General features: G+C 51.7%; 13 protein-coding genes across 13 annotated transcripts, besides 3 other annotated features; 6 read left to right on the top strand and 7 right to left on the bottom strand.

Moving 5' to 3' along the window:
• Nucleotides 1-27,352: part of a sequence feature (contig 1.61 483..865047(-1)) that runs on past both edges of the window.
• Nucleotides 108-2,406, bottom strand: ANIA_03768 (putative C6 transcription factor; the record flags this gene model as incomplete). Its single annotated transcript, XM_656280.1, has 5 exons — nucleotides 108-708; nucleotides 756-1,106; nucleotides 1,153-1,487; nucleotides 1,535-1,900; nucleotides 1,954-2,406. 5 exons carry the CDS (start codon nucleotides 2,404-2,406, stop codon nucleotides 108-110), a joined length of 2,106 nt encoding a protein of 701 aa, XP_661372.1.
• On the bottom strand, nucleotides 3,510-3,731 carry ANIA_11413 (uncharacterized protein; the record flags this gene model as incomplete). The annotated part of the gene is made up of 3 exons (XM_050611426.1): nucleotides 3,510-3,516; nucleotides 3,567-3,584; nucleotides 3,640-3,731. 3 exons carry the CDS (start codon nucleotides 3,729-3,731, stop codon nucleotides 3,510-3,512), a joined length of 117 nt encoding a protein of 38 aa, XP_050467456.1.
• On the top strand, nucleotides 4,720-6,510 carry ANIA_03769 (Zn(II)2Cys6 transcription factor; the record flags this gene model as incomplete). The annotated part of the gene is made up of 4 exons (XM_050611425.1): nucleotides 4,720-4,992; nucleotides 5,058-5,687; nucleotides 5,761-6,017; nucleotides 6,072-6,510. The coding sequence occupies 4 exons, from the start codon at nucleotides 4,720-4,722 to the stop codon at nucleotides 6,508-6,510; spliced, it is 1,599 nt and encodes a 532-aa protein (XP_050467455.1).
• On the bottom strand, nucleotides 7,080-8,380 carry ANIA_03770 (uncharacterized protein; the record flags this gene model as incomplete). Its single annotated transcript, XM_656282.2, has 1 exon — nucleotides 7,080-8,380. The coding sequence occupies exon 1, from the start codon at nucleotides 8,322-8,324 to the stop codon at nucleotides 7,080-7,082; it is 1,245 nt and encodes a 414-aa protein (XP_661374.1). The 5' UTR covers nucleotides 8,325-8,380.
• On the top strand, nucleotides 8,542-9,593 carry ANIA_03771 (putative DUF814 domain protein). Its single transcript, XM_050611424.1, has 4 exons — nucleotides 8,542-8,650; nucleotides 8,701-8,762; nucleotides 8,858-8,984; nucleotides 9,040-9,593. The coding sequence occupies exons 1-4, from the start codon at nucleotides 8,578-8,580 to the stop codon at nucleotides 9,438-9,440; spliced, it is 663 nt and encodes a 220-aa protein (XP_050467454.1). The 5' UTR covers nucleotides 8,542-8,577; the 3' UTR covers nucleotides 9,441-9,593.
• Nucleotides 9,820-11,603, top strand: zrfD (putative plasma membrane zinc ion transporter; the record flags this gene model as incomplete). Its single annotated transcript, XM_050611423.1, has 4 exons — nucleotides 9,820-10,072; nucleotides 10,204-11,154; nucleotides 11,200-11,299; nucleotides 11,345-11,603. 4 exons carry the CDS (start codon nucleotides 9,820-9,822, stop codon nucleotides 11,601-11,603), a joined length of 1,563 nt encoding a protein of 520 aa, XP_050467453.1.
• Nucleotides 11,855-13,137, top strand: ANIA_10445 (sideroflexin family transporter). Its single transcript, XM_050611421.1, has 4 exons — nucleotides 11,855-12,016; nucleotides 12,064-12,197; nucleotides 12,265-12,359; nucleotides 12,409-13,137. Exons 1-4 carry the CDS (start codon nucleotides 11,913-11,915, stop codon nucleotides 13,057-13,059), a joined length of 984 nt encoding a protein of 327 aa, XP_050467452.1. The 5' UTR covers nucleotides 11,855-11,912; the 3' UTR covers nucleotides 13,060-13,137.
• ANIA_03773 (EGFR-like transmembrane domain-containing protein) lies at nucleotides 12,621-14,253 on the bottom strand. The gene is made up of 2 exons (XM_656285.2): nucleotides 13,543-14,253; nucleotides 12,621-13,466 (listed from the first exon to the last, which is right to left on the bottom strand). Exons 1-2 carry the CDS (start codon nucleotides 14,156-14,158, stop codon nucleotides 13,195-13,197), a joined length of 888 nt encoding a protein of 295 aa, XP_661377.1. The 5' UTR covers nucleotides 14,159-14,253; the 3' UTR covers nucleotides 12,621-13,194.
• On the bottom strand, nucleotides 18,271-19,049 carry ANIA_03774 (alpha/beta hydrolase; the record flags this gene model as incomplete). The annotated part of the gene is made up of 3 exons (XM_656286.1): nucleotides 18,271-18,627; nucleotides 18,657-18,902; nucleotides 18,939-19,049. The coding sequence occupies 3 exons, from the start codon at nucleotides 19,047-19,049 to the stop codon at nucleotides 18,271-18,273; spliced, it is 714 nt and encodes a 237-aa protein (XP_661378.1).
• Nucleotides 19,769-19,795: a sequence feature (Short protein (ANIA_11414, CBF75413.1) was converted to a misc_feature.).
• Nucleotides 19,952-19,993: a sequence feature (Short protein (ANIA_11414, CBF75413.1) was converted to a misc_feature.).
• ANIA_03775 (ankyrin repeat domain-containing protein) lies at nucleotides 20,264-21,259 on the top strand (the record flags this gene model as incomplete). Its single annotated transcript, XM_656287.1, has 2 exons — nucleotides 20,264-20,757; nucleotides 20,830-21,259. 2 exons carry the CDS (start codon nucleotides 20,264-20,266, stop codon nucleotides 21,257-21,259), a joined length of 924 nt encoding a protein of 307 aa, XP_661379.1.
• ANIA_03776 (putative MFS transporter) lies at nucleotides 21,630-23,309 on the bottom strand (the record flags this gene model as incomplete). The annotated part of the gene is made up of 2 exons (XM_656288.1): nucleotides 21,630-22,587; nucleotides 22,669-23,309. 2 exons carry the CDS (start codon nucleotides 23,307-23,309, stop codon nucleotides 21,630-21,632), a joined length of 1,599 nt encoding a protein of 532 aa, XP_661380.1.
• ANIA_11415 (uncharacterized protein) lies at nucleotides 24,268-24,528 on the bottom strand (the record flags this gene model as incomplete). Its single annotated transcript, XM_050611420.1, has 2 exons — nucleotides 24,268-24,341; nucleotides 24,501-24,528. 2 exons carry the CDS (start codon nucleotides 24,526-24,528, stop codon nucleotides 24,268-24,270), a joined length of 102 nt encoding a protein of 33 aa, XP_050467451.1.
• On the top strand, nucleotides 25,629-27,020 carry ANIA_03777 (protein exgB; the record flags this gene model as incomplete). Its single annotated transcript, XM_656289.1, has 4 exons — nucleotides 25,629-26,180; nucleotides 26,240-26,434; nucleotides 26,496-26,913; nucleotides 26,956-27,020. The coding sequence occupies 4 exons, from the start codon at nucleotides 25,629-25,631 to the stop codon at nucleotides 27,018-27,020; spliced, it is 1,230 nt and encodes a 409-aa protein (XP_661381.1).

Raw genomic sequence — 27,352 nt, 5'->3', positions numbered from 1 at the left:
TCTAGTTCGCCTGAGTCTTAAAGTAACCCACGAGGGGAGAAATGATATCGAAGGGTTTACAGACGCTAAGTCGGCAAGCGTGCTGGACCCGTAAATGCATCCACGGCTCATCCCGTAGCAGACGCACTCGGAGAGACAGTGAGGCCCTCCATCACCACCAGGAGCTCCTGCAAAGCATGCGCCTTAAGCCTAGATCCCGCGCCGGATGTTTGGCCCAGGACCGCTGGATCATGATGTACCATATAATCGGCAGCAAGGGACACAGTATCCAAGCCCGTCCAGAGGCTCCCATTGAGCTGGTCGCAGATGGCTGATACCCTGGGCGGAATAAAGGAACGGTCAAGACGTCTGGCTTTCAGAGCCAAGTCAATGATGCGTAAGAACGCTTTAGTGAGACGGCCCCAGCCTAGGCTCATGTGCCAGAGGCCGAGGACTGAACCTTCGAGGATGGCGCCCCATTTGGGCTCGCTTGGGTGGAGCTTTGAGACGGCATGGACCCCAGCCACGCAGAAGTAGTGCAGCATGACGATGGGGATGGATTTATAACCGTGTGTCGATTTGTAGAAGAGGATGAGGGAGCCGATGACGTCCAGAGCCTGGGACTTAATCTGCAAAGGGTTGAAGGAAAGGTGGGACAGAGTCGAGGTCGAATCTGCATTTAAGAGGAAGATCTCGCATAGAGACACAATTGTCGCCTGGTAGTACAGACTGGGCGACGTCAGTATTTCGTTTTCCTGGCAGTCACGGCGACTTACTGTAAGCATATAATGTGCGGTGTACTGTTATGCTCAGGGAGCACGCTCCATGGCAACATCGTTTTCCAGTTACGAAGCCGCTGGTACATGCTACTTCCATAGTCACAGTCTTCCTTGCTTAAGGCTGAAGCAGGAAATTTGAGAGCAAATCGGGCGATGTCATGGACCATCGTGACCAGGTCGCCCCTTACCATCGCGGCCGTATGAAAGAATGGCTGCATGGCTGACGTCTCGAACGGATAAGGACGCCATCCAGCTCCTTCATCTAACATTCCAGCCTCCTCTGGTGAGAACCTGATAGCTGGAGGTCCCTTGCAAGAAGAACTTTTTCTGTACACCTGGCACGCTAATCTATGCTGAGTTAGCGGACACATATATAACAAAGAGGTACTCATACGCTTGGATATCGAAGATAGCCCAAGAGACCAGCTTCTGAGAGTTCGAGATCGTTGTTGGATTGTCGTTACCATCGCAGGAAAAGTAAGGGCAGTCACTTTCATCAATATTATACCTCGCGCTCAATTCTGCTCCATGGATAATATAGCTGGTGCCGAGTTTGTCGATGCCAAACGTGCAGCAAAGAAGACCGATCAGTATGCTGGCCTGGACCGTGGGAAGGTCGGTGCTCTCTTTCTCTTGTAGCCAAAGACGCTGCACAGCGCCATAAAGCTTCTCACCCAGCACCTTCTCCTCTCGACGATCGGTGATACGGTCAAGGTTGTATGAAAAACTCTGGGTAATATTAGCCTCCGAGCGGCTTCAGCCATCGACAAGCTTACACAACCGAAAAAGAGGAGTGTATGCACGAGTAAGGAGGAGCAGAATCTCGTGCGCCGGTGTTCTAGATCATGCATGAATAGCTCTTGGTCGATAAGCTGCCATGTGGGATTTTCCCACGTGAAATAAAAGGAGAGCAAATGGCTAGCGACATCGTCATCGACCAATGACGTCCAATGCCGTATCGAGGTGACTCTGATCGGGGGCTCTTGACAGAGCACCAGTGCATTGCTTTTCTCATTCGACTGCCATGCTAGATGCATTCGCCTCAACGAGAGCCCGGGCCTGGGCGACGGTATCCGCTGCCCGGAGAGCGGTTGTGCAGAGAGGAGGGTCGAGAAGAACTCGGGGGACGCCTGGAAGTGATGCTGCTTAAAGTCAGTTCGTGATACCGAGCACGGGGGCGAACAGCAAGACAAACTCGGATGGCATCATGAATTGTCTGGCGGTGGTCATGATCGCTTCGGGAGACAATATCTCGCAACAAAGACTCATAGGCAGTCAGCCTCTTCTCTAGGGATTGAACCTGCAATTGTTGGCTTTCGCGTTTTGACTTTGTGTACGTGCAGGCCGTGCCAGACCGAAGGCAAAAGCCACATGTTGGTTTCCGGCTATCGCACTTTGTCTTCTTCTTCTGGCAGTTGGCGCAGGCGCGGGGAATGCGCGTGTGGCTGGGAACCCTCTCAGAAGCGCCGAGTCTGGGGATGGGCACTCTGGCTTCTGCTGCGGTGGGACTGGTACTCGGCCTACTGGGAGACCGGGCGCCGGCAGTGTTACTGTTCGCGGGCAAAGGCGAACCGGGGTCGGAGTCGAGCGGAGTCGCGAGCTGCTGAGGCTGATCAATCAGATTTTGGTCGAGGCTCGCATTCTCCATCATCCAATGTCCTTAGTTGTCTCGGTTGGAGGAGCGAGTAGACTAATCTCAGCAGAAAAGCAGAGAGGGAGCGGAACCCAGTCGCGGCCGAGCTGGTTCGAGAAATGACGTCGCCAGTTGATGTATAATATTAGTCATACACGCACAATTGTTATGCATACAGCACCACCGAGCTAGGCATAAGACTGTATTTCTTCTTATTGCCAGGAAGGTGGGACGTACGTAAAGCCCCGCGAATGCAGAGGATACAACGTCTCTTGTATATTTACTGGCGTCGTGGCGTCTCGTGGCGTCTCGTAGTGTCGATGCTGCTATTGGCTTCATAATGCTGTAAAGTAGCCATCCTAGGCGATCGATTGCTGCTTAATATGACCTCCTCCCTGCTGGATCTATACAGAGGAGATCCCCTTGGAAGCTTTTCAATGCCGGAATGTGATGACCAAGGATCTGGTATGACTGTTCGTGAGTTGTGCTGTCCAAATCAAGAGATTCCCCCCCCCTTCTCAATCCTGCAACAATGCAGAAACGGTCACTCTTGCTCAGTGAGCAGTCAATCTTAGTGGGGGCCTTTGCAGGCTAGTCCTGACATGGCTTCTTAGGGATCTTCCTCTAAAAGAGCAGTGAGAAACAGTACTCTATGCCGTCGATGGGATGGCTTGAGCCAAAGAAAAGACTGGCGCAATCTCAAACGGTAAGAAGTTTTCATATCCTCATCTACAAGTGGGTTCTCTTTGTACGGAGTATCCAAAGAAGAGTCCATTGTAATCCATCCCTAGATTATTTCATTCGTTGGAAGTCATGATCACCATCCATACCTTGTTGCAGCAGGACACCGAAATAGAACTGGACATCAAGTCTATGCTAGGCGTCCCAGGTTGGCACACCGCTACTCTAGAATGAGCAGATGAGCCGAGCCAAGAAGAGCGGCCTTCTGGGCTGAGCTTTGAATAAATAAGAGCACAATGCTGAAGGGCCATCGCTTTGCTTTTTGCAACGATAGTCCTGTTATGCTGCGGATTTCGCATATATCACACTTAGCGCTCTCCGGCAGCCCATCTCATTTTATTCACCCTTATTTTTCTTTTTCTTTTCCTCACCCCTTTTTATTCTCTTTATTTTTTATTTTCATTTTATATAATTATTATATAATCATTACTTACATATTTTCCTCTGTCAAGCTGCGCTTATTGTGGAGGTTCTTGACACCTTGGGAACACCACAGAAAGAGCTCACTGGCCCAAGTATGCACCTTGCAGACGAGATTGAAACACTCGGCCCTGGAGAGCGAAACTGGACCAGTGTCCGGGAGGGGTGCCGGGGACCATTTTCGGGGTCATTTGCAGCTGAACCTATCGGTGCAGAGTTTTGCATGGACCTTGATGACATATTGCATTCGACGGAGTGATAAACCACCAGTATAAGGTGTTTATGGCAAGGTCGGTTCTATGCGAACAAAGCCGTCTCTGGGCCACAAGTGTACGTTACCCGAAACCAACGGCCACGCGCCCGGGAGATCATCTCTTTGAGGCAAAGAAACCTAGGCTGTGTCACGCGCGGCTGGCGGGCGCCACCGCGGCCTTTAATATGAGGATTTATTACCTGTCGCGGGGAGGGATGCTCCCCGAACAATACGCCATTCCCACTCGCGGGGATCAGACTTGGCCCTAGCGTCATCAGCTTAGCATCCCTCCTGCAGTCAGGCTCGGTTCTTCCTTGGAAGCATCGCTCTAAGATGGCCCGATTGCGGCAAAACCACGTTGACCATTCTAACTAGTGGGCAGTCAAGTTGCTGGGCACGTGATATGAAGACTCAAAGGGTAGGGCAAACATTGAGGCGGCATCCACCTCTCGCTGCCCGCGGAGGCTCAAGTGCGGAAGTGAGGTTATGTGGGGAACATGAAACCGGGCGGGTTCCCACACTTTAAAGGATGGATACGAACCCAACCTGCTGCAGGGCCCCGATTCGTCGGAAGGTCTTCCATGAATCCCAGGGCCAGTGGTGCCGTGCGGCCGGTGCGCTGAGCCGGGCCGGGGATGAAGGGGGTTGGTCGGCGACTCGGGGATCTCGGGAACAAGAAGACTTCAGTATTGGGAATTCGACTCGAGATGAGCCGAGTGATTGCGTGGTCCGTTGAGGAGCTGAAGTAAGGTCTAATAATATTATTGACTGAGTTTTGCCGGTCTCGATATTGTGTGGTATAGTATTCATATAGACTACTATTCACCTTCGTATGAGCCAACGCTCGGAAGAGGACAGACAAAAAAGAGAAAAATAGAAGAAAAAGGAGAAAAGAGAAAGAAGAAAAAAGAAAAATGACTGGCAACACCGATTCTTCATCGCGGCCATCTTCATTAGCGTGTCTTCCTTGCCGTCAACGCCATGTCAAGTGCGATGCCGTCTTGCCAGTTTGCACTCGCTGTCGGACAACGGGTTCTGAATGCCAGTATGTTCGCTCGAGGAGGGGGTTGCGGAGCCATGGCAAGAAATCTCTATCTAAACCACTAGACGAGAATGTCTTTTCAGTCCCCGCCGATACCATACCTGACTGGCTCGATGCTGCTTTCCCTTCAGACTTGAGCATAGAGGTACCCAGCCCTAACCCGCCCCTTCTACTAAGTAGACAAAGGCTGACTTTGGCTAGGCAGCGCAGACGCTCCTACAACCGCATGATGGACCGATCGTCCAAGATTTCTCACTCGACGAAACGTTTGCCCTTCCTGAGTCCGAACTGGTTACCCCAAAGGTGGCTTATGACCCGATGATCCAGCTTTACTATGAGAACTTCCACCCCTCACATCCATTCATGGTGCCCAGGAGGGCACTGGGCACCTCGCTGGGCTTCTTAATACCTCCACAACTCCTCTCAGTCATGCGCTATATTGGTGCTCATTATTATCCAGACCCAGCCCTCAAGCAGGCATTTCGTCAAGCAGCGTTCGACGCACCCTCCAATCAATCCATAGAGGCCGGATTCAAAGTTCAGGCGTTGCTACTGCTAGCTATCACCGACCACTGCTACTGTCACGAGCAAAGCGCCCATCGATTGATACAAACGGCAGTCAACCTTGCGCTGGAGACTGGAATGAACCGCCGACGATTCGCCAGCGAGCATTCGTACGGCCATTCCGTACTGGAGGAGAGCTGGCGAAGGACTTACTGGGAGCTTTATGTTGTTGACGGACTTTTAGCAGCGATGCGCGAGCAGAGTTCGTTCCGATTATACCACCAGCCGGCGAATGTGCAATTACCCTGCGACGAGAAGATGTACAAGAGTGACGAGGTAAGGTTGAACCAGCCAGGAACAAAAGGCCGGAAAATTGATACAGACTATATAGGTGTTACCATCAGGGCAGACCCTGGAAAATCTCCAGAATAACTGGTCATTAGGGCAGGACTTTTCAGCATTCGCATATCGTATCAGTGCCATGCAGAAGCTAGGGGCCGTTCTTGGGCTCAACCGATCACTCGAAGACGGTGTAGGGTCCCATATCGAGACCATTGATGCTCACCTCGTTTCTTCACTTATGGTTCTCCCGCCCCTCCACGGCGAAAGCTACGACAGCTCCTATCACGACGAGATGATTTTCCAAGCCCAAATGATCCTATACTTGTCAGTCAAAGCTTCCCTCGCTAAGAGGTGACCACCAGAACTAACGGTAGTCAGAGCACTGATCTACCTCCATCATCCGCGCTCCGGCATGCGTTTCGCCTCCTTCCACGCTAACCCCCCTACCACCTGTACGCGGCTGCAGCTACCAGCAACATTAACCACACAATCATACTGTGATTCTGAACTTCGCCCATCTCAAACCCTCGACCTCCACTCCCATAAGCTCCTCCGCGCCGCAGACCTCCTCTCCGGTCTCGCAACTCTCCCGAGCCCCATCCACCGTCGAACGCCCTTCTTCACCTGTGCGCTGGCCATGTGCATTATTGTGCACACCGCAGCACTGCTTCTTGTTGGTGCTGAGAAACAGGAGGCTATCAAGGCGAGGATCCAGCTTAGTATAGGTGGATTGAATGTGCTAGGACGGACTTGGCCACTGTCGAAATCTGTGAGGCAGCAGATGGTCGATATGTATCAGGAGGTTGTAGGGAAATGACAATGTATAGCAAGCCGGACACTGGCAGTATTCACCTCGATTATTGCCCGTCTGCCAAAACTAGAAATGAGACTCTCCCAGACGGACCATCCGTACCCGAGGCTGTACCTGCATTGCCTTGAAAAGAGGTCATACCGTAGCTTCACCAACAGAATTGCAGCCATACGGCAAAAAAAAGTTCAAGCCGGTTCTTCTCACCCATTCCCCTCTTCTCGCAGGGCATCTTTGCCCTATTAAAGGAGGCTGCCGAAGGTGGCTGACATTTGGCGACCTGGGTCCTTCGTCACCCTTGGTTCCAAGACCTTTTTTATAGATCTTTATAAATATTCTAGTCTTGAGATTCCCAGTGTCGGCTCTTTCGTCTTGTCTCATCAAATTTTACGTGAGTTTAGTATTTGGAGGCAGGGATTGGCTACTCCATATCATTTAAAGGGCGATTTGGGAAAATGTCGCTCATGGATTTTATTTGACTGAGATTTCCCCGACTGCCTAGAACCCGGACCCGCTTGTCTGCGGAGAAGCTTGAGATCTCTTGGGACTCGATGCTCTCGAGAATCACTGTAGTCTACTCATTGCTTGGTGTCGATGCTCTGTCGCAACCAGTTCCTCCACCCTTGGTCGTTCAAGATCGATCTCACACGAGCCTCGAGCCACTCGGTGTTGCCCCAAAACCCCCAGGATGCCTGGAACCGACACCAGTCAACCAGGGCAGTTTCCCAATGCCGTTTAAACGTGGACCATTCATAGAATCCTAGTTCTTTACTTTCCAGCAGACTCGTGCGGTATGCATCTAGCAGTTGCCTCTCACCGTCACTCATCACCAGCTGCTCAGGTAAATTATCATCGGCAACAAGCATGTGTAACGGCACCGAGCATGTAAAAAGTTTGGCAAGGTCACAGACTCCCAGCCCCAGCCCGACGTACTGGAAGTCAAAAAAGGCCACGCCTTCTCCATCACTTGTCGTGAAGAGATTCTCGGACTTCACATCGCCATGAATGTATGACTCTAGCGGCCTACCACAAGGAGTCAAAAACAATGCAACAATCTCAGCTACGGAGAGTGAGGAGCCTTCAAAGGGCGTGCACAGGGCCTCTGACCACTCCGAGTCAGAATCTTGGACGAGCGAAGCGTACTCTTTTCGCCGCGTCGCAAGGTACGTGTACCCACCGTTAAGCCAAAGCCCACTCCCAACATTCTTCTCTCCGTTCTGTCTTCTCTTGGCTTCTTCAAGCGGTGGCAAAACATATCCGTCAAGACTACCCGGCAGCAGCTCCCACGAGCGGCGGTGGAAGCCAGCCAGCCAGTTCAGCGCCCCATGCACCTGTACACCGCTCAGCACGCCCCTCTTCTCCCCAGCAACTGGATACTTCTGACGCAGATCAACCATGATAGTGGCTAATGAACCTTTCAATTCCTCCTCACCCGTCTGGCCCTCCATGTCCCGCGTCGAGGCAAGACATTTGGCAACGGCAACCTCGTCACCGAGCAATGGCACCACTTGAGTATAGAAATACTGCTCTACCTTGTAGCTGAGCATCTTGCGCAGATGCCCTTCATCTGCATTGCTAGAGCCTTTCCGAGGGGGAGAGATGAGCTTCAGGATAAGATGATAGGTAGACCCCGCCGTTCCTGATCCTCCTCCGCAAAGATTGTCCAGGTGCTTGGCTGCTTTGTCGCTTGTGGCTCGGGCAGTGATGGCGCAGATATGTCCATACCCTGCCCAAAGAGTCTGTAGCGTGGTACATGAGACAAGGTCGAGCGAGCACCACGACAGCATGATGCTGGCAACGCGGCGGGGATCTGAAGGTGTCATTTTACTCAGTTGTAATCGTAACGAGAGGCTGTATCTGTTTCACGTCAAAATCAACCTTGTAACGTATAGTTTAAGTCAGGTGCTTGGGTGGTGTCTAGGCGGAAGAAGGAGAAATCCGAATTAGGAAGGACAACGGTCCTCTGCCGAAGGTTTCTCCGCTCCGAGCGGCATCAATCTTTCTTCCCCGCGATTGACGAGAATAATACGTCTCTAGTGAGTCTGGACTTGCCAAATATACAGAACGCCATTCGCCATGGTCTACTACTTTACGTCGAATGTGGTGCAGCCGTCTGCCTACATTTATATGGGGAAGGACAAGTTCGAGAGTACGCACGACTGCCCAACCCCACAGCGAGACCATGCTGATCGCCAACAGACGAGGATCTGATTAAATATGGGTTGGAGAAGGATGTTTGGTACGGCTTTCCCAAATCTGCCGTCTGTATTGAGCTGACGCTAACCGAAGAGGTTCAACTCGCAGGGTTCGTCGCGAGATATCCACAAAATTTCGAAACCAAGCCTAACATCTTCAGTTCCACGTCGATAACCTGTCGAGCGCACACGTTTACGTCCGGCTCCGCGATGGCGAATCATGGGACAACATCCCGCAAGAGCTCCTGGTAGATTGTGCCCAGCTTACCAAGGCAAACTCAATCGAGGGTCAGCTGCAATCAGACTTCCGACCCAGCTTGGCCCTATTCTAATAGGCGGACAGGAAACAAGAAAGATAATATTACGGTCATCTATACCCCTTGGTCGAATCTAATGAAAGATGGCTCCATGGCAACGGGTCAGGTATCGTTCCACAACCACAAGCTGGTTAAGAAGGTTTTCGTTGCACAGCGGGAGAACGCCATCGTGAACCGTTTGAATAAAACGAAGGTTGAGAAGTACCCCGATCTGCGAGCGGAGAAGGAGGACTACAAGAAAATGCTTCAAAGAGAGGAGAGAAAGATCCGCGAGGAGAAAAAGAACAGGGAGAAGCAGGAGAAGAGGGAGCGGGAGCAGTTGAAATGGCAAAAGGACCATGCATATGACGACTTATTTTCGGAGGAGAACATGGAGGCCAGCAACAACCAGGATCGGGATCCGAATTTCCTTGATGACTTTATGTGACGGATGTCCCTACCACTGCGATACAATATACCCCACTTTCGATACTACAACTTACCTCACCCGATCTGGCATTTTGAGGGCGCATTGCAAGCGACGTGAGTGTATAGTCAGGCCAATGGTAGTTGTAGAAAATATAATGTAATCCGCATAGTTCTTAGTTCCGGCTCGGCATCATGGCAGCACTAGCATGGCTATTTGACTGTCGTTAAGCGGAGTCGGGAATGGCCGGCCCGAAGAAAGCCTTGGCGCCCCGGAGTGCGGGCGGAGCTTTCTGTGAGAGGCCACCCAGTACGTCATGTGAAGCTGCCATGTTCTCCAGCTTACAGGTCTGGAATCCTTAACGTTTCACTGCAACATCAGCCTTCCACTGATTAAGACCATGAATTGTCCATCCCGCACCGATGATACGCTCCCCCACTGCGACTGGAACCAGAACCCGCCGTTTCTGGCGCCTGACTTAACAACCCGTCAGGACCTCAATGGCATCTCCAATGTTCGCGAGTTTAAGGATGCTGGGACTGGGGTCATCACCATGCAGCACTGTCTGCACGACGCAGACTTACTGTCTCGTTACAAACGCGAATCTGAGGTGTTGCGGCAAATGCACCCGAGGGCGTCCCTGACCCAGTCAGGTAGGTTTAAAACGGATTCTGTGGGTTATCGACAATGCATTAACACCCGACAGGACGCCCGAAAGATCGAGTTGAGCATGCTCGATCTTCTTTTGATCAAATAAAGAGCTGGTGCTCATGGCTGCTTTCAGTGCTGGCCACAGCCGTTTTAATTTCCGCCAGTGGTTTTGTTGACTGGTTGACTGGGACCGTTGTTCCTTTTCGACAGACTACTACGGCTTCGGTTGGACATCTAGTACTAGATAAGGAAACTATGCAGGTGCGCAGGTATGCTAAGCGACAGGCCTGCGCGTCAGGTGGTGTCGATGGTAGTGAATACAATACCTCGCTACACGTGGGAGCTCTGTTCATCATCCTCGGGGTGTCAACTCTCGCCTGTGCTCTGCCTATATTGGTTATCCGCTTCTCTCGTCTGCGTATACCGCCAGCTTTTCTCTTTTTTGTGCGTCATTTCGGTACAGGCGTCCTCATTGCCACAGCTTTTGTGCATCTCCTCCCGACGGCCTTTACTTTACTAGGCGACCCATGTCTGTCTAACTTTTGGACCACCGATTACCCTGCTATGCCGGGAGCGATCTCCCTGGGCGGGATATTCCTTGTCACCTTGATTGAGATGGTCTTTAGTCCCGTTCGACAAGCTACCCGGAAGGTCTCAAAACAAACTGATCAAGAGTCGGCACCCCCTGCTGGCACGGATCACCTCTCTGGTGGCAACCACGAACAATCTTGCGATTGCGATAGAAGCCCTCATATACGTCCAAAAGGACCATTAGTCGGCAGAGCTGCCAGTTTCAGCCGTGCAATCCACCGCATCGGCGAAGAATCGGACAGGATACATCGCATCTCTTCTGCGCCCGAAGCCAGCCCTCTTCCGCGAGTCAGCGAAGTCAAGCGGTTTACCCACCGCCAAGGCAGCGTGGACGAGTTTCAGCTGTCGGAGAAGCAGAAGTACAATAAGGATGTCATGCAAGTGTTTATGCTCGAGGTCGGAATTCTATTTCACAGCGTCTTCATCGGCATGTCCTTGAGTGTATCGGTGGGGAATGAGTTTGTGGTTCTCTTGATCGCCATTGTCTTTCATCGTATGTTCCCAGTTCATCCTCATATAAACCTTCTAACGAGTGTAGAAACCTTTGAAGGCCTCGCGCTTGGCTCTCGCATCGCGAGCTTGGAATGGCCTGACAAGGCCATTCAGCCATGGCTTATGTCACTGGCTTATGGATGCACGTACGTTCCCCAAAGCTACATGGTTACCTTTACTGAGCAAGTTAGTACACCCATCGGGCAAGCGATTGGTATCGCAACGCATTCGCTGTATAGCCCTGATTCAGAGGTCGGACTGCTCCTAGTGGGCACAATGAACGCCATCTCAGCAGGGCTGCTGATCTTCGCCTCGTTAATCGAGCTGTTGTCGGAAGACTTTTTGAGTGACGAGAGTTGGAGAGTGCTGCGTGGCCGCAGGAGAGTGATTGCATGCGCACTAGTCTTTCTGGGGGCATTCTGTATGAGTCTTGTTGGAGCTTGGGCGTAGTTCGGAGAGTCCCGGGGTTGGTTTGTCTGAGTCTGACAATCCGCCACTTTCGGCCACTGGCTACTAACAATGGAATTGGAAGAGGGGTCAGCCCTCAGTATTTTTCGGTCCCTGAGCCAGATGGCGATTGGAGTATTCCGATTGGCTAACCCCGCTTATCGGGCTCACCGCCTCCGACAAACGCTGAATCATTTTCTCCCGCTTGTCGCCGCCGCATCTTATTACTATTTCTCTTTCTCCTCCAGTCTGGTGTCTTACTCTTTATCGTCATTGTCTCATTGCGCCTCGTCACTCTTTACCTGGCCGCAAATGTCCGCCTCGCTTCCCGGCGATCGGGAGCTTCCCCACTCGCAATATGACCTAAACACCTACTGGGGTCGCGTGCGCCATGCGGCCGACATTTCCGATCCAAGGTAATTCATATCGTATGCTGCTTGTTAACTGCAGGCTAACAGTGCAGGATGCTATTCGTCTCTTCAGCGGGACTGGAGCAGGCAAAGCGCCTTATCTCCTCCTACAAGCAGAACGAGGTCCCGACAATGAATGCGGAGTTATGGAGGGCGAAGAAGGTGGTGGATTCGACATTACACCCGGGTATGTTCCAGATATGAACCCTATTACTGGCTCACTGTTCTTTTGGCTGACTTGTGCTTGCTAATAGACACGGGCGAGCCTGTCTTCCTCCCCTTCCGCATGTCATGCTACGTCCTCTCTAACCTGGTCGTTACGGCGGGAATGCTCACACCGGGCCTTAAGGTAACAGCCTCGCCTATATGGACAGAATAATATATCTGACGGGACTTAGACCACCGGGACTTTGCTCTGGCAGATTGCAAATCAGTCTCTCAACGTGGCAATCAATAATGCCAACTCGAACAAATCAACACCCCTCTCCGTTTCGCAGATGGCTAAATCCTACCTCATGGCCGTGTCCGCTTCATGCTCCGTCGCGCTCGGCCTGAACGCTCTCGTCCCCCGTCTTAAGAACGTCTCCCCCAATACCAAGCTCATCCTCGGCCGACTCGTCCCCTTCGCTGCCGTCTCGAGCGCCAGCGCGCTCAACGTATTCCTCATGCGCAGCGAGGAAATCCGTCAGGGCATCGACGTATACCCCGTTCCTGAGAAAGAGGGCGAGCCGGTCCAGAGTCTCGGACGGAGCAAGGTCGCTGCTAAGATCGCTGTCGGTGAGACAGCTATCAGCCGAGTTCTGAACGCGACCCCGATCATGGTCGTTCCTCCTCTGATCCTTGTGCAGCTGGAGAAGAGGAAGCTGCTCAGTCCGCGCATGGTCCTCCCGGCCAACCTAGGGCTGGTTCTCGCCACATCCTTGTTCGCCCTGCCCTTGGCCCTGGGTGCGTTTCCGCAACGGCAGGCTATCAGCGCGGCGTCGCTGGAGGAGGAATTCTGGAATCGCGGTGGAAAGGACGGAAAGGTCGAGTTCAACCGGGGAATGTAATACCCCGCCTTCTTTTTAATAATGTATAGACCTGCTTTGCTAGAGGACTTTTTAGATTCTGTTCGTCATTACTTATTAAGTCATACATATTCTAGAGTACAAAAATATCGACTCTTCCAGCTCCTGACAAGATACTTATGACCGGCTGAATCCATCCAATTCATGTACCTCGGGCGGCTTCGCCGCACTATCGAGTTCCGGGATCGGGTCGGGCTTCGCAAATACGCCAAGCCCGTGGTTCGGGCCCGACTGGTGTCGGAAATGCTCGTCACTCCCGCTGATCTCAGAGATCGGGCGCCCGCCCTCGGAGGGCATTGGCGGCGACAGCGACGGGCTGAATGTCGAGCCAGAGGGGTACTTAACCCCTGCGCTAATGGTGGTTTGGCCTGGGCTGGAGAAGTGCGAGTCTACAACAGACGATCAGTACCAGTGCCGAATTCGACCTGGGGACCCAGGTCAACTGCAACTAGAGAGGAAACATACCTTGGTACGGCGAGGTCGGCTGCTGATACCCATACTCGCCTTCTGTGGCTGGCCCTGTCCCGTGACCGGGCGCATACCCGCCCTTCCCATCTGTACCACGTCTCTTTTTCCTCCAGAACCAGAACGCGGCCAGCAGCAAGACGAGCCCAGCCACAGCTCCAATCACGATCCCCGCAATTGCGCCTCCAGACAACCCCCCATCGCCTCCATCAGTTGAGCTCGCCTCGTCCAGAAACAACTCATACTGATCCCCGCGACTCTGGCTCCACGCGGCCGGCAAGACATTCTCGTGCGGACACGTCCCGTTCGCACAGGGATTGATGCTGCAGCATCCCATAAACCGCGGTTGCGTGAAGTTGCATGTGTACCAGTTATCGTTACTCTCGTCGATGCAAGTGTTTGGTCGGATGGAGTCGTAGATGGATCCGTCAAAAGAGGCGGCATAGACATCAGGGCATGGGTTAGTCGAGTTGGAGTCGGTGTTGGTGCATGGATCAGAGCTGCAGCAACCGACGAAGAAGGGCGCCTCTGGGCAGACATACCACGTTCCGCCAGAGGGGCAGCTGAAGTGGCAGTTTTCGGAGCCGGAGGTGCAGTCGGAATCGTCGGAGCTCATTGTGTATGGGTCGATATGATGGGCGGATAGATCAATTGCATATATGCAAAAAAAGGTAAGGAAAAGTATGGGCGAAGCTTGGGCAAAGTATGGGAGAAGTATGGGAGAAGTTTGAAGTCAGCGGGTCGGGGGACTCGCGTTTCATAATAGGGGACCCCGAGACCGTCAGGCTGTTGGCTGTTTGTGCCGAGCAGAGAATTAAAATCAAATAATCGAACCCTGAGGCCCGCCGTCTAACGATAATTGGTAGTCTGCAAGGCTGTGCTCATTGCTTTTGGGCTCACGAGCTGCTGCTCTTTGCTGGCTAAGGTAGCTCAACCTTCCCTAGCGGTGTTGGCCCGACCCAACTCCACCACTGTCAAGCCCCGTTCGAAACGTTCCGCGCCAACTCCGCCACGAAAGAGGCTGATTGGCTGACTAGCTGCAGGGAGATTAGTTGGCCCCATTGCTCTACGCAAAAGATGAAGAACGGCGGGCTTAGTGCTGACCCGGTCTCGCCGCTGGGCCTGCGCCGAGCTTTTTGGGGCCGTGCGGCTGAGGCTGAGTGGAGAAACTACGAGGACAAGGACGGCGGAGAGGATGAGGATGAGAAGGCTGGGGATGAATCAAAATTGTCATGGTTATAAATATCCTCTGTATGTCATCCAGCTATTACCTTACGGTATCGTCATCACGGCTCAACAACTTCTCTCGATTCGTCTCTCGATCGGCATCGTCAGCCCTTCGCCAGAGTACGAGCCGACGAGTCATGCCTTTCTCCAACTGTCAGTGAAGCAGTCAGCAGAGACCGCGTCTTGGCAGCATCCTCTTACGCATTTATCCGCCTCTGATCGCGCGGCGGTGCTGCTGGGCCGAGACATATTGCGGTCGATGGGTGAGCCTTGTCGCTCTCTATCGGCAGGAACGACACTAAGATCCTTCACGAAAGAGAGCGAGAGGCAGTGGTTCAGCCTTATCTGTAGGCTAGTAAACCCGGCGAAGACAGGACATAATTTAAATAACCGATCGCGACCAAGAAAAGTGGTTGTCAGCAAACTCGCCCTCAGGAAAACAACCCTAACTTTCCATAGCGTTCTCTCGCTAGTGTACTAGTATTTCCACGGCCCGTATGACCGACAATGACGACTGATAAATTCTTGATGTCCAGTCCCAGTAGAATTACGCCATGCATGATACTTTGCTTTCGAAGCGAAACTGAAGACCCGTTCATTATCGATACTCAGCTCCGTCCATCTCCGCGAAATCTAGCCGACTCCCGTGGCCTGCTCGGCGATGGATTGCCCTAAAAAACCACGCTTTACCACGCTTCGCTTCATCTTCTGCTCTTTATCGCAGGAATGTCTGTAGAAAAAGAAGAAGCGGAAGAGATGATGTCGAATGGTTTATTTGTGGCTGACTGCTTGATGCGAATGGAAAGATCGGCTGATTATGGGATTGCGCTTTGGAGATGGCTAAAGGATCCAATAGGGCCGCAAAGGTCACCTGATGTGTCATTTATGGCAATTCGCGACCTTGGAGCACCCATTACCTGGACAGAAAGAAGGGAAAGTCATCTTGTATCGTGCTGTAACTCGACATTGAGATTCGCCAGGAGTTCTGCGAGCCGCTCCTTCTTATGAGGTACACTCATCAAGGCATGAGTGGCCTCAGCCGTAAGAGCACGGCCGTCTCTCTAATGTGTCGTGTTCTGCCCCAAGGCTGTTGTTGCTTTCAATGGCTACTTGCTTTAAAGGAAGCTAGGTTGTACATCGAAGCGAGAACCAAGCTAGGTACAGCCCGGTTGCCGTGGAAATCTGCCTATCCCGCACTTTGGCAAGCACTTCAAGCCTAGAGTATTAAAAAGTTGTCAGGAACCATTAGCGAGCTCCCTTCTAGCTAGTATAATATTATGGTTAGCAATAATTGTGCTTCATCAATGTCGATAGGTCAAGATTATCATTATATCACCTCTATTCATTTTTTGAGAGCGTATGTATCCATTTTCACAACGCTGAGGATAGTCCTGAATGTCTCTAAGACTTCCTTTTCGGCAAGCCGGCGCAGGTAGTATCTCACCAATCATCATTCGAAGGAGATATCAGGACTCCTTGCTGTTCGTTCCGCCTTACGCGTCAAGCCGGACATGCTGCGTAAATGGGCCAGCTGTTATCTACATAAGCACGTCAACAAAAACACGCCTAAAGACATTCAAACTATAAACGTAGTAGCGGTGGCAAGTAACTATTTCTGCATTCGCATACTACATATGCTATATGTGAAAATACCTACCTTTAAGGATCAATCGAGTCTACAATGGAACCACCAACCTCTTTGGCCTGATACTTTCTCATGGGCGTCTTCACCTCCGTTCCAAATTCGTTCGCAACACTTCCTTCCACCCCCATTCCGGCCCCCAGTACTTTAATCCTCTTCCCTGCTCGAACATATCTCCAAATACTCTCTGAAAAGACCAAGGGGTTGCGCCCGCGTGGACCTGTCTATGCTGGCACAGGAACTAGGACAACTTCTGCGTTGGACGCGGGAGATTATGCTTTTCTTTGATGCTATTGTGCTTCCATAGATGAAACGCAAAGTGGAGCCCCTTGGCGATGAAATGCCGGTCAGATATGACTTGCGGCCGCCCGCCGGTTGTGGCGGAGCATGGTGTGCCCAAATTATATCAGCTGAAAACATTTTATAAGGAAACGAGGCGAACGGAGTATTCCATAGTGTCTGACTTGGCTGAAATCCGAAAGTCCTGAACTCTCACTCTACTCACATCTTCAAACCGGCCCGCGACCGCAAAAGGCCTTATACTCCTATATTTAGCTTACCGCCAAGTTTTGGCTATTGTGGGGTTAAATTGCACGTTACTTATCAGTCTAGGCCCTGGAGCATTCCATGGTTAGGCTTGGAGTCTCCATTGTATCGTCTGGGACCTTTCCCATTAAGAGGGGGTGGATTTCAGCTGCGTGTAAATTGTTCTATGTTAATTGGCTGCGCTTATATTCTTATACTGTAGTACATGTTAAGCAGATAACCATTAGTGGGTCCGATCATCGCGAGTCACGTCACTGATGCTAGAGGGTATCTAGCACTATGTACCTTGCACGTCCACTAACCCAAGCTTGACGCAGCACGACAAAGCGAAGGAAGCCTCTATGAATCCATGAATAAATATGGTACTTGAGCTCGATCCCGACCGCTTGCAGCAAGATTGCCTCGTATGAGATGCAACCGCCTGCATCGAGAACATTATTGTATTCTAAAAAGTACTTGTCTGATTTGCTTCCTGCCTAGGAACGTCGGTGTATGCAACAGTTGTTATACACAATGATGAAAACTTCACAGTAGACGTTTTCAGACTCTGTCTACAGGCCAACTGAGAGCCCTCTACGGGAGGCCATCCTCCATGTATTCATATACGATAATGATGGGTTCTTATGACGCTTAATGAGGCCGCTGAACTGGTTACAACGCTCGCTGAACTTAAGCGTTTGACCTTTAACTTGCGAGCCCTAAGGATATAAGCCTTTTAATCATTAGGAGTCTATCTGAACCTTGGAGTAACGCCCTTAGGGTGTGGTCAGGTGACTATGCGCGCCCTACTCTACTCTCCTACTACTCTACCAGCTTTGGTCGAAACCAGGCATAATACCTGCCGTCAAGCCGCGGTGTCTAGCCTTGAAAGGAGAATTTAATAAATTAACAAAGCCCATAAGTGGCCACAGAATACGGCCTGGATGAATTAAGAAATGAGATTCTATTTGCACGGTGTTCTAAAATCGCATCATGGTAAGTTGATTAGCATGGCATTTATCCAACCCCCCTTGATAAAAAAAATAGATCGACCATCCACCCGCCACACATTTCTAATTAGCAAGATTTGCCCGGAAGAAACGCGCCAGTTTGCCAAACGGGATAAGCTCTACGCGATCGTAGAGATCGACGTGACCAGCATTAATACAGCTCTTTCGGCTTCGCCGCGCGCCTACACGCATCCTCACTGAATTCGCGCGAATGCGCCCGGCCCCCCGAGATGAAAAGCAGTGGTCGCGGCGAGATGGACTCGATATCGTCGAACGGATAGAAGTTCATGAACTTGGAATTACTCGACAGAGTTGGGTGCGTTGTCAGATTCCGCGTTGTGCCCTCGGGCGTGAACTCGCCCCGCGGGGTGCGGTAAAAGTCGTACCGCGCTCGATGTCCGTCGAATTGGCCGTAAGGACTTCAAGCGTGCCGCTGGTGTACTGGGTGGCTCCGCCGTCCACTTCAACCCATCGCTGTTGAGCTGCGGATGCCATGACCCGTTTCCGCGCCGCGAGGAACTGAGAGTGCTGCAGACCATGGCGGTTTACAGCACCCATGTCGTGCATGCTTGCTGCCGCGACAGCCTTGATGCGCGGGTCGATCTTCGCGGCGCTGATGAGGAATCCCCCGCTGCCGCAGATGCCGACGGCACCGATACGTTCGCGGTCGACAGAGACGAACTGCTGGGCATCCGAGCCAGATAGTCGACTGCCGCGCTGAAGGCTTCGGCGTAGGGTTCCGGCGAGACGACATTGCGTGGCTCGCCTTCGCTGCCGCCCCAGAAGGGGAGGTCAAGCGAGACAGTGACGAAGCCGGCCTCAGCGAGCTTTGTAGCGTAAAGGTTGGCGCTTTGCTCCTTCACGGCGTCCATGGGGTGACTGACGACGATGGCAGGACGGGCGTCCGTGAGGCTGATGTTGTTGAGGATGAAGAGGTTGCCAGCAATGGCGGTAGCCTAATGGCTTGGGAAAGTGATCAGGTTGGTGGTCACGATGGGACTATGGTAAAAGTTGTTGGCGCCGAAGGACATGTTTTGAGCGCTGGACGGCACAGCTAGGGCCAGGGCGCCTGAGATGGCGAGGGTAGGTTGCACGATTCGCATTGTGAGCGTCTCTTAGTTCTTAGATCTAGGAAAACTGCTTGAAATCTGGTGAATGAATGTGAGAAAGATTAGAGTAGGGAGGGTATTGGTCTTATACTGCAGTTGAGGCCGCTGATCTTTCTTGAGCGTTGTGGTCCAGAATAAGTAAGCATAAGCCGATCTGCAGACTTAAGCTTAAAATTACCACGTCAGTGGAGCCTTATGCAAGTTGCTGATGCGTGGTGGGGAGGGGGTACTTTCGCCTGGATGCATCTCACTACTGCAGAATACTGGTGCCTGCAGCGAAAGTCGGTGCCGGGGGGGTATTTAGATGGGTCGACAGTATGCACTGCACACCCCTATACCTGAATTGATTAGAGTTGACCCACATATGCTACTGGCTTATTGGCGTTCTGCCCTGACGTTTCCAGGGACTTTTCTTTTCTTTCTTCAAAGCTCACCTGTGACGTATGACCAATGGTGCGAGGTCCACTGAGTATTCAAAGGCTGTAGCCGGCTCCCATCTACGGCCCCGTTGCAGCCTTACTTCAAGGATTTATTAATGGATATCGATCATCTTTCCAATGTTAATTTGCACAATTAGTCCTGAAAATGAAAAGCTAGTGCTCTGCATATAGTGACATGGACTAAACGGCATGATCTGCTCATCAAGCCTTAAGTCACGGGAGATTTAGAAATGGCTTATTCTTAGATCACCGGGGAGATTGAGACTGTAAAACTTAAGGTGAGGTATACTTGCTCGCGAACTGTAGAGGCAAGTTAAGGCTCTGTCAACTTTACTAAGTGTTTTACCTGAACTGCATAAAAGACAATAAACCAAGAAACTTCAGGTTACTGAGCCTGATAAAGCACTTATCCGATAAATGAATGCAATCCTGGCTTTGTTCCCATAATGAACTCACTATCACAAAGCCTTGCTTTTGGGAAGGATGAATGCTATTCATGCTTTCGACATAGTATACTGTGATTGTGAACAGTACCCCAAGACTAACAAAGTACTTTTCTGGGAAGATGAAAGACATATACGGCTTTATATGTGAAGGTCAAGGTAAGGATACATATACGTCGAATACAAATGCATAAATAGCCTTGTAGAGGAGTCCACGAAGTTCAAGTTGCCGTTTATCTGATCCATATCTACTGCTCATTCATAACCTTTATACCTGCAAACAACCACAAACCTGGTAGACGCCCAACATTTAACAAAAACCAAAATGTCATTTGCCGACGCCTCCACCCTAACGCTCCTCCGACTCCCTACCGAAATCCTCCTCATGATAGTCAAGCAAATGGTCCCCTCTGCGCTCGCCGCCTCTGTCCACACCTCAGCCCGCCTCAGAGCGCTCAGCATCCCAGTATACGACTCACTTCCCATCGAACAGGTTCTAGTAAGTTTCAAGCACGTTTCCGCGACCGATGACCACCAGGCAATGGCCCTTCTGCTTCCAAGGATTCGGCGCGAGCTCAGATCTGACCCGTACGTAGGCTACGCGGCCCTAGTAGCTGCCTGCACAAGCAGCAATACGCACATCGTTCAGCGGCTCGCCATCGACGACGGGATTCCCTTTGATGTTGGCGCCAGATGCTTGGAGCCAACGCCGCTCCTCGCGGCGATGAAGAACAAGAATACGGGCCCGTTGGGTATTCTTGTTGCTGCGGGCGCTGATTTGCGTCACGTAGTGCACTACAGCAAGTTATTGAGGCCAAGGTATGTTCCCACGGACTCGAATAAGGCGTGGTTGCACCACGCTGCCATCGTGGGACTAACTGGCGCAGTCAGGTATCTTTTTGAGATCGGCCATGGGTGCAACGTCGACTGGACCGATCACATGGACTCGACTCCGTTGCTGCTAGCAGCCGAACGGGGCCATCTTGATATTGTATCTTTCTTGCTGGAAAAGGGCGCTCAGACTAACCATACGGACTTAGAGGGCAGGACGGCCCTTTTCTGGGCCTCGAAAGGCGGCCATATGGGTATCGTCCGTGTTCTGGTCGCACAGGGCGCCGATTTGAACAGGGCTGACGAGTACGGACGGACTCCTATGTTGGCTGCAGTTCAGCACGGGCGCACCGAGGTGGTCCAGTTTCTTCTGGATGCTGGTGCCGACAAGAAAAAGCCGGATATACACGGAAATGTTCCTAGAGACTATGCGGAACGAAGCCAGTACAGGGAGGAGTTTGCAGGCATCTTCGGGTTTCCGTTGCTTTGATGGCTAATCAGTGATCGATGTCTTTGCTTCCTGCCTTTGGAGCAATGGGAGTCACTTTATATCTTGAATGTAATATCTCAAGAGCCCTTGATCTTACCTCCGTGCCAGTGCGGCCTTGTGTAGTGGGCATTGTAAATACTGCTTGACTGCGCATGATAGGCTGATGCCCTGTTCGACGAGCTACACTGGCCAGTGAACAACAAGGCGCCATGGTAATCCACGTATCAGAATGACAACATAACTAGGAACCTAGTGACAGCCCGCCGATGAATCGCTCGGATGTAACTAATCATTGAATTTCTGAATCAGCTTCAATGGCAGCTGTCCCGAATAGATAATGAGGGCTCCGTTCATTCAAATAGCCTCCTACTTAGTAAATATACACAAACTCATCGTTCTCCCGGTCTGTCAAATCCAAGAACGCATTATTCCCAGTCTGCTGGTCCTGACCATCCTCACCCGCACCCACCGCGCTCTCATCCGAATCCGCCTGGTGAAAGTTCCCATGCATCGAGCGGTCCACCATTTTTGCGGGCTTCCCATTTGCCAGACGCCGCCGTTCCTGGCCTTTATTCATCCAGAACAGCAGCAGCCACTGCATTCCTACGACAGCAACCAAGGCCGAAAAGATACCTAAACAGGCCTGCAGGCCCGGGAGATACTCTGGCGAGTCCTTGTCGTTGAAGAGCAGCGGACCCACGATGTTTCCACCAGCCGAGGCAGCCTGGTATAGACTCGTGACTATACTTTGCTTGGTCATACCGGCGGTGTTTCCCACAACCCACGCAATGATGATCGGGTTCCCGCCGAAGAGGAAGGCAAGCAGGTAGTACCCTGCCATGAGGGCTCCCTGTGCCGAGTCATCGCGTGGCACGGCGTAGAGAACTCCAAGTCCTGCGACAACGGGGAGCATAAACAGCGCAAGAACAACGCTTTTTAGCCGCGCTTTCTGTGCGAGATAGCTGGCCAGCAGGATGAATATCCATTGAAACGCGCCGAATGGCATATTCAGCAGCGTGGTCTTGTATTTGTCGAAACCCAGCCCGCTGAGGATCAATGGACCAAAGACGTTGGTGACACCCGCACCGATGTTGAGCAAGAGCGCCATGGCGACCCAGAGGTAAGTCTTGAGTTCGAGCCCTGCTTCGACGACCTGGTGCATCTTGAACTCGCGAGAGCCGGTGCCGGTTTGGTTGGCGCGGAGCCGCTCCATGGCCTGGAGCTTCTCAGTCTCATTGAGGAAGCGTGCGGATGGTATGTCGTTGTCTAGGAAGACGTAGATAAATGGGGCGGAGAGGACAGTAACCAGGCCGACAAAAAGGAAGATACTGTATCACCAACATTAGCTCTTCTGTCTAGGTTGAAACTGATATTGGTAAAAAGGTCAAGGTGGGAGGGAGGGGCCCTACATCTGCCACTCAGCAAGCACATCCGACCTGATATGACCTAGTCCAAATGAGAGCGCCGCCGCAACCGTTGTCGCGACTCCATTCGTGCTGTACCATGCCGCAACTCGAAGCGGTTGCTCAGCACGACGGTACCAGCGGCTCGTGATGATACTGAACAGCGGCAGGCATCCGGCCTCGAACAGGCCGAGCAGGAACCGGGTCGCCATCAGCCCGCCGAAGCTGTGGCAGGCAGCCATGCACGCCTGCGCAACGCCCCAACCAAAGACCAGAGCAGGCATCAAGATACGATGGGGCACTTTCACGATCAGGAACGACGAGAAGGGCTGCCAGGCCAACTGGGCGATAGGGGCGATAGAGCCGACTAGGGAGTACTGGTTGCCGGTCAAATGTGCGTCTTGCTTGAGGCCAAATGTGGCGCCGTAGCCGAGCACGGTCTTGTCAAGGATCTGGAGAAAGTAGACCCAGATCAGGATGGTGAGGATGCGCTTGTCCGTCTTGCGGCGGATGGCCTTATTGTCATCCTCTGTTAAAGGGACGCGCACCGTGTGGATGAGGTCTGTAGTGACGGCCTTTGGGTCCAGGTCGAGGGCCTCTGGGCCCTCGACATGGCTAGTAGCCGGTTTGGCCTGGGGAGCAGCCATTGATTGTTCTTGTTTCTCTGTTTTTCAAGGGCTTAACGAGGTTCTGTGCGAGGTGGGCAGTGGTGGGAGCGTCGTTGCTATAAATGCTGGAATATCTAAACTAGGGTTTTTACAAGTTTCGCCTATGCACCCCCACGATGTCTCTCTATTTCCCCAGCATGTGCCCCCACGAAGTTTCCTCCACCCCCACGCAAAGTGGGATAGACCCTAGATCCCCAGACTGACTGGTAGTTCCAGGGAATGGCCAGGTAAGGTCTTCCCCGCCTTTTCCCGATTAATAGAAAAGAGCATCAGACTGAAAGTCAAAAGATTGTGCAATCATGGTTGAAGAGATACCGGCTATAATGTCCTATCTATGAATGACGACAGTTGGAGTAAATGGACACCATGCCGGACGAATGGCATGATCGTCTAGGGCTGGCCACCGCGTCATTGACTTTCGGCTCAGGAGTTGACTAGACCAGACCGAGATATACTGATACCGATCTCAGGATCAAGGCAGAAAGAAATCAGCCTTAGGGCGGCATAGGGCCGGGCCACGGATGCATGTACTCAAAGTGGCAAGAGTATGAACAGTGAAGTGCTGGCCGGGTCGTAGCCGAGACCGAGGCATATGTTTGCCGATCATACCCGTTCGACGCCGGATCTCTAACTTGCGGAATCCCGGGCATGACCTTCCTATTGGATTCGACTGAACAATTGAACAGTATTGTGGTATTCCTGACGGATGCACTGGTATTGCGGACCATCAGACTGGAATCGGTCCAGTGAAAGTCTAGATAGCCAAACCAACCATATATCGTCCCATATCTACAACCTCTATACCAATTTATAATTTACCATACCATATATATAGACAAGTTATTCAGCAACTTTCGACCAGACCTCGACTTCTATATCACAACCTCGACCGGCCGTAACCAGCCACTTTGATTAGGTTGGGAGAATCTCATACCTATCAAGATCCAGGGAGGGCCTCATGTAAAGGGTTGAACTTCACCAAGCCGCAGTCGATTGAACCAGACCAACAAGCTAATCATTGGTGAGATAACCATCATATCCTATCACGGGCCTTGACGTTTTCATACCAATCTTCCCACCTTGGCACTGTCAAAGCTTTCCTTTTTTTGAAATACAGTTGTGGCTATCTTGGCAACAGGCGGCTGCCGTTCCCTTTTGCTGCATACTCACTGTACGTTCGCTGGACAGCGTCATACATGGTTAGGGGCAAGAATGCACTACTAGGTTTTCTAATGAGCAGAGGCTCATTCTCCCAGAGCTGAAACTGCCACAGACCGCGGTCTGGGTCTTGCCCAGATATCAGGAGCTCTGAGAGAGCGACCTTTTATAAGATCTTTGTTTTTTCGTATGGATCCTAACTTTATATCTGTCGAGAGATTCCCTCCTGTACAGAAGACTCCCCCCGTATGGGCATTTTTGCTCACCTTTCTGGATGGAGGTCATTCTTAAAACTCCGGCTGCTACTTTCTCGTTTTGCCGAGGCCTATTAAACTGCCACGGCCTGGCAGTTTTATCAATATCTTGGTTAATGTGAGGCGTTTCAGCTCGTATTAGCGAGTCCGACCTTTTAGCTGGTAACTGCAAAACAAACTGGAATAAAGCAAGACTAAAATCTTTTATAATTGCTGTTGGCCACCGAAATCTGTAACCCGTACGCTTGATATGGAGATACCGAAATATCAAGGTTTTAGGGATTGATTATCTGGTCTAGGTAGGAACTCTACGAGCTATCAATATCTAGTCGATCCTAGGTGCCTAGATAGGCTCGTTAGGTACCTAGTAGGTAGGCCTCTTTTAGAGAAACAGATGCCTTACTTTCAACAATACCTCACTTGAAGACAGTTTTTTCATTTAAGGGTCATCTGCTAGTTAAAGTAGCCTCACATTATGCGATTGAGGCCAGAGCCCTAGTCGATCTCAGCCAGACTGAGGGCACAACCTCGAGCGGCATACTCCGCTCGATCAAGTTCGAAGATGCATTACAGCCAATCACGACACAATATCTTGCGCTAGCGGAAGCTCGGAGAAACGGTCTTTGCTTGTTTCAGGCTTGCTTCCGTATGAGGTTTCGTCGGCGCGTTCTGGGCTGTCGATCGGCCCCAAATTGCAGGACTGAGTGCCGGCTTAGGGGTGGCTGTGCGTTGGTCCCTTGTTTCAGCTTCTACGATGGCTTACAAGTATAAAATCATGGCCTTCAGGTAACTACCCCACAGTCCTTACTGAAGGATCGGATCGGGCTCTGAGACCGAGTAAGTAATCCGTTTCCGGGCTCTCTATCAGAGTGTTTTTGTTTGCAATATGAAGTTCATCCTCCCCCTCTTCACTTCTCTCCCTGTAGCCCTCGCCTGGCTCCCGGGCATCGACAAAGACATTTACTCCGCCGCAGGCACAAACATCTTCAATGTGACATCTGCCTCCAGCAAACGCTGGCTCCCGGCCTCGAAAAAGATCCGCGGCGTCAACCTTGGCAGCCACTTTGTCATCGAGCCGTGGATGGCCAGCATGGCATGGAGCAATATGGGCTGCAGTGGGCAACGGTCCGAGTTCGACTGCGTGATGGCTCTCGGGCAGGAGACTGCCGACCAGGCCTTTGCGGACCACTGGGGGTCCTGGATCACGCAGGACGATATCAACCAGATGGTACAGTACGGGCTCAACACAATCCGCATCCCGGTAGGGTACTGGCTCAAAGAGGATCTTGTCTACGCGGACTCGGAACACTTCCCAAAAGGAGGGATAGGGTATCTTGAGGACGTTTGCGGGTGGGCAAGTGATGCGGGCATGTATATCATCATAGATCTGCATGGGGCTCCTGGAGCGCAGCAGCCTAAGCAGCCATTTACGGGACAGGTGAGTGGCAGTCTCCTACTGGACATTGGTGCAGAGTGGCTTATTAAATATGCATGCAGTATGCCCCTAACCCTGGCTTCTACCAGGACTACCAGTACGACCGGGCGCTGGAGTTCCTCGAGTGGATGACGACAAGCATCCACCAAAATAACAAGTTCCGCAACGTCGGCATGCTTGAGATAGTCAACGAGCCTGTCCAGAACGCAGACCAGGCCTCCTCCATGATCAACAGCTACTACCCAAGCGCGTTCACTGTAAGACCATCTGTCTTCTCATTCCCAACCGGTCAAGCGAAAGTATACTAACGTCTCCAAGCGCATCCGCAACACTGAGTCATCCCTTGGCATCACCAGCAACAACTACCTGCACATCCAAATGATGAACGAGAAATGGGGCTCTGGCGATCCGACCCAATCCCTGACAGACAATTACTTCGCCGCGTACGACGACCACCGCTATGTGAAGTGGGACTCCAGCGTCGCCGTGGATAAGGAAAGCTATATCAGCGCCTCCTGTGTCGACGACCGTGGCGGCAACTGGCCGACCATCGTGGGCGAGTGGAGTCTCAGCGTTCCTGACAATGTCGAGCACACTGCAGACTGGGAGCCATCGTCCAACACGGACTTTTACGCGAGGTGGTTTGCGGCGCAGGCGATTGCGTATGAAAAGCAGGAGGGCTGGGTGTTCTGGTCGTGGAAGGCGCAGCTGGGGGACTACAGGTGGTCGTATAAAGGTGAGTTCATTCGTCTTTGGAAGTGCATGGCTAATTTTATAGATGCGGTTGATGCTGGGGTTATTCCAAAGGATCTGGATAGTATCTATGACTACTCGCCCTGCTAAAGGGCACAGTAGCAGGAAGAACAAGGTAGTCATTCGGTAGCAGCAAACGTCGCGGCGACTAAATGCGAGTTGATCGCGTTCGAAAGAAGAAGCCGTAGCAATACTCAATCATTAACTGGCCATGGCTGATAATGAAAAACAGTAGACCGGAACTCAGTTTCCTCTCCTTGAAGTCAAGAGCGACTCCTCAATGATATCTATGCCGTCAGCATTCAATCCGCAGGTTGTGAGTCCAAACACTATCCAGGCACCTGGGGGGCCAGAGAAGGACCGCTTGTAACTGCTGGAAAAAAATTTACAAGGAGTACGCGAATAAGTCTTTGGAGGGTTAG

This window comes from Aspergillus nidulans, chromosome II, assembly GCF_000011425.1.
Source record: "Aspergillus nidulans FGSC A4 chromosome II".
Classification (NCBI taxonomy): Eukaryota; Fungi; Ascomycota; class Eurotiomycetes; order Eurotiales; family Aspergillaceae; genus Aspergillus; species Aspergillus nidulans.
The sequence above is the reverse complement of the archived record's forward strand: the minus strand, read 5'-3'. Positions and strand labels throughout refer to the sequence as shown.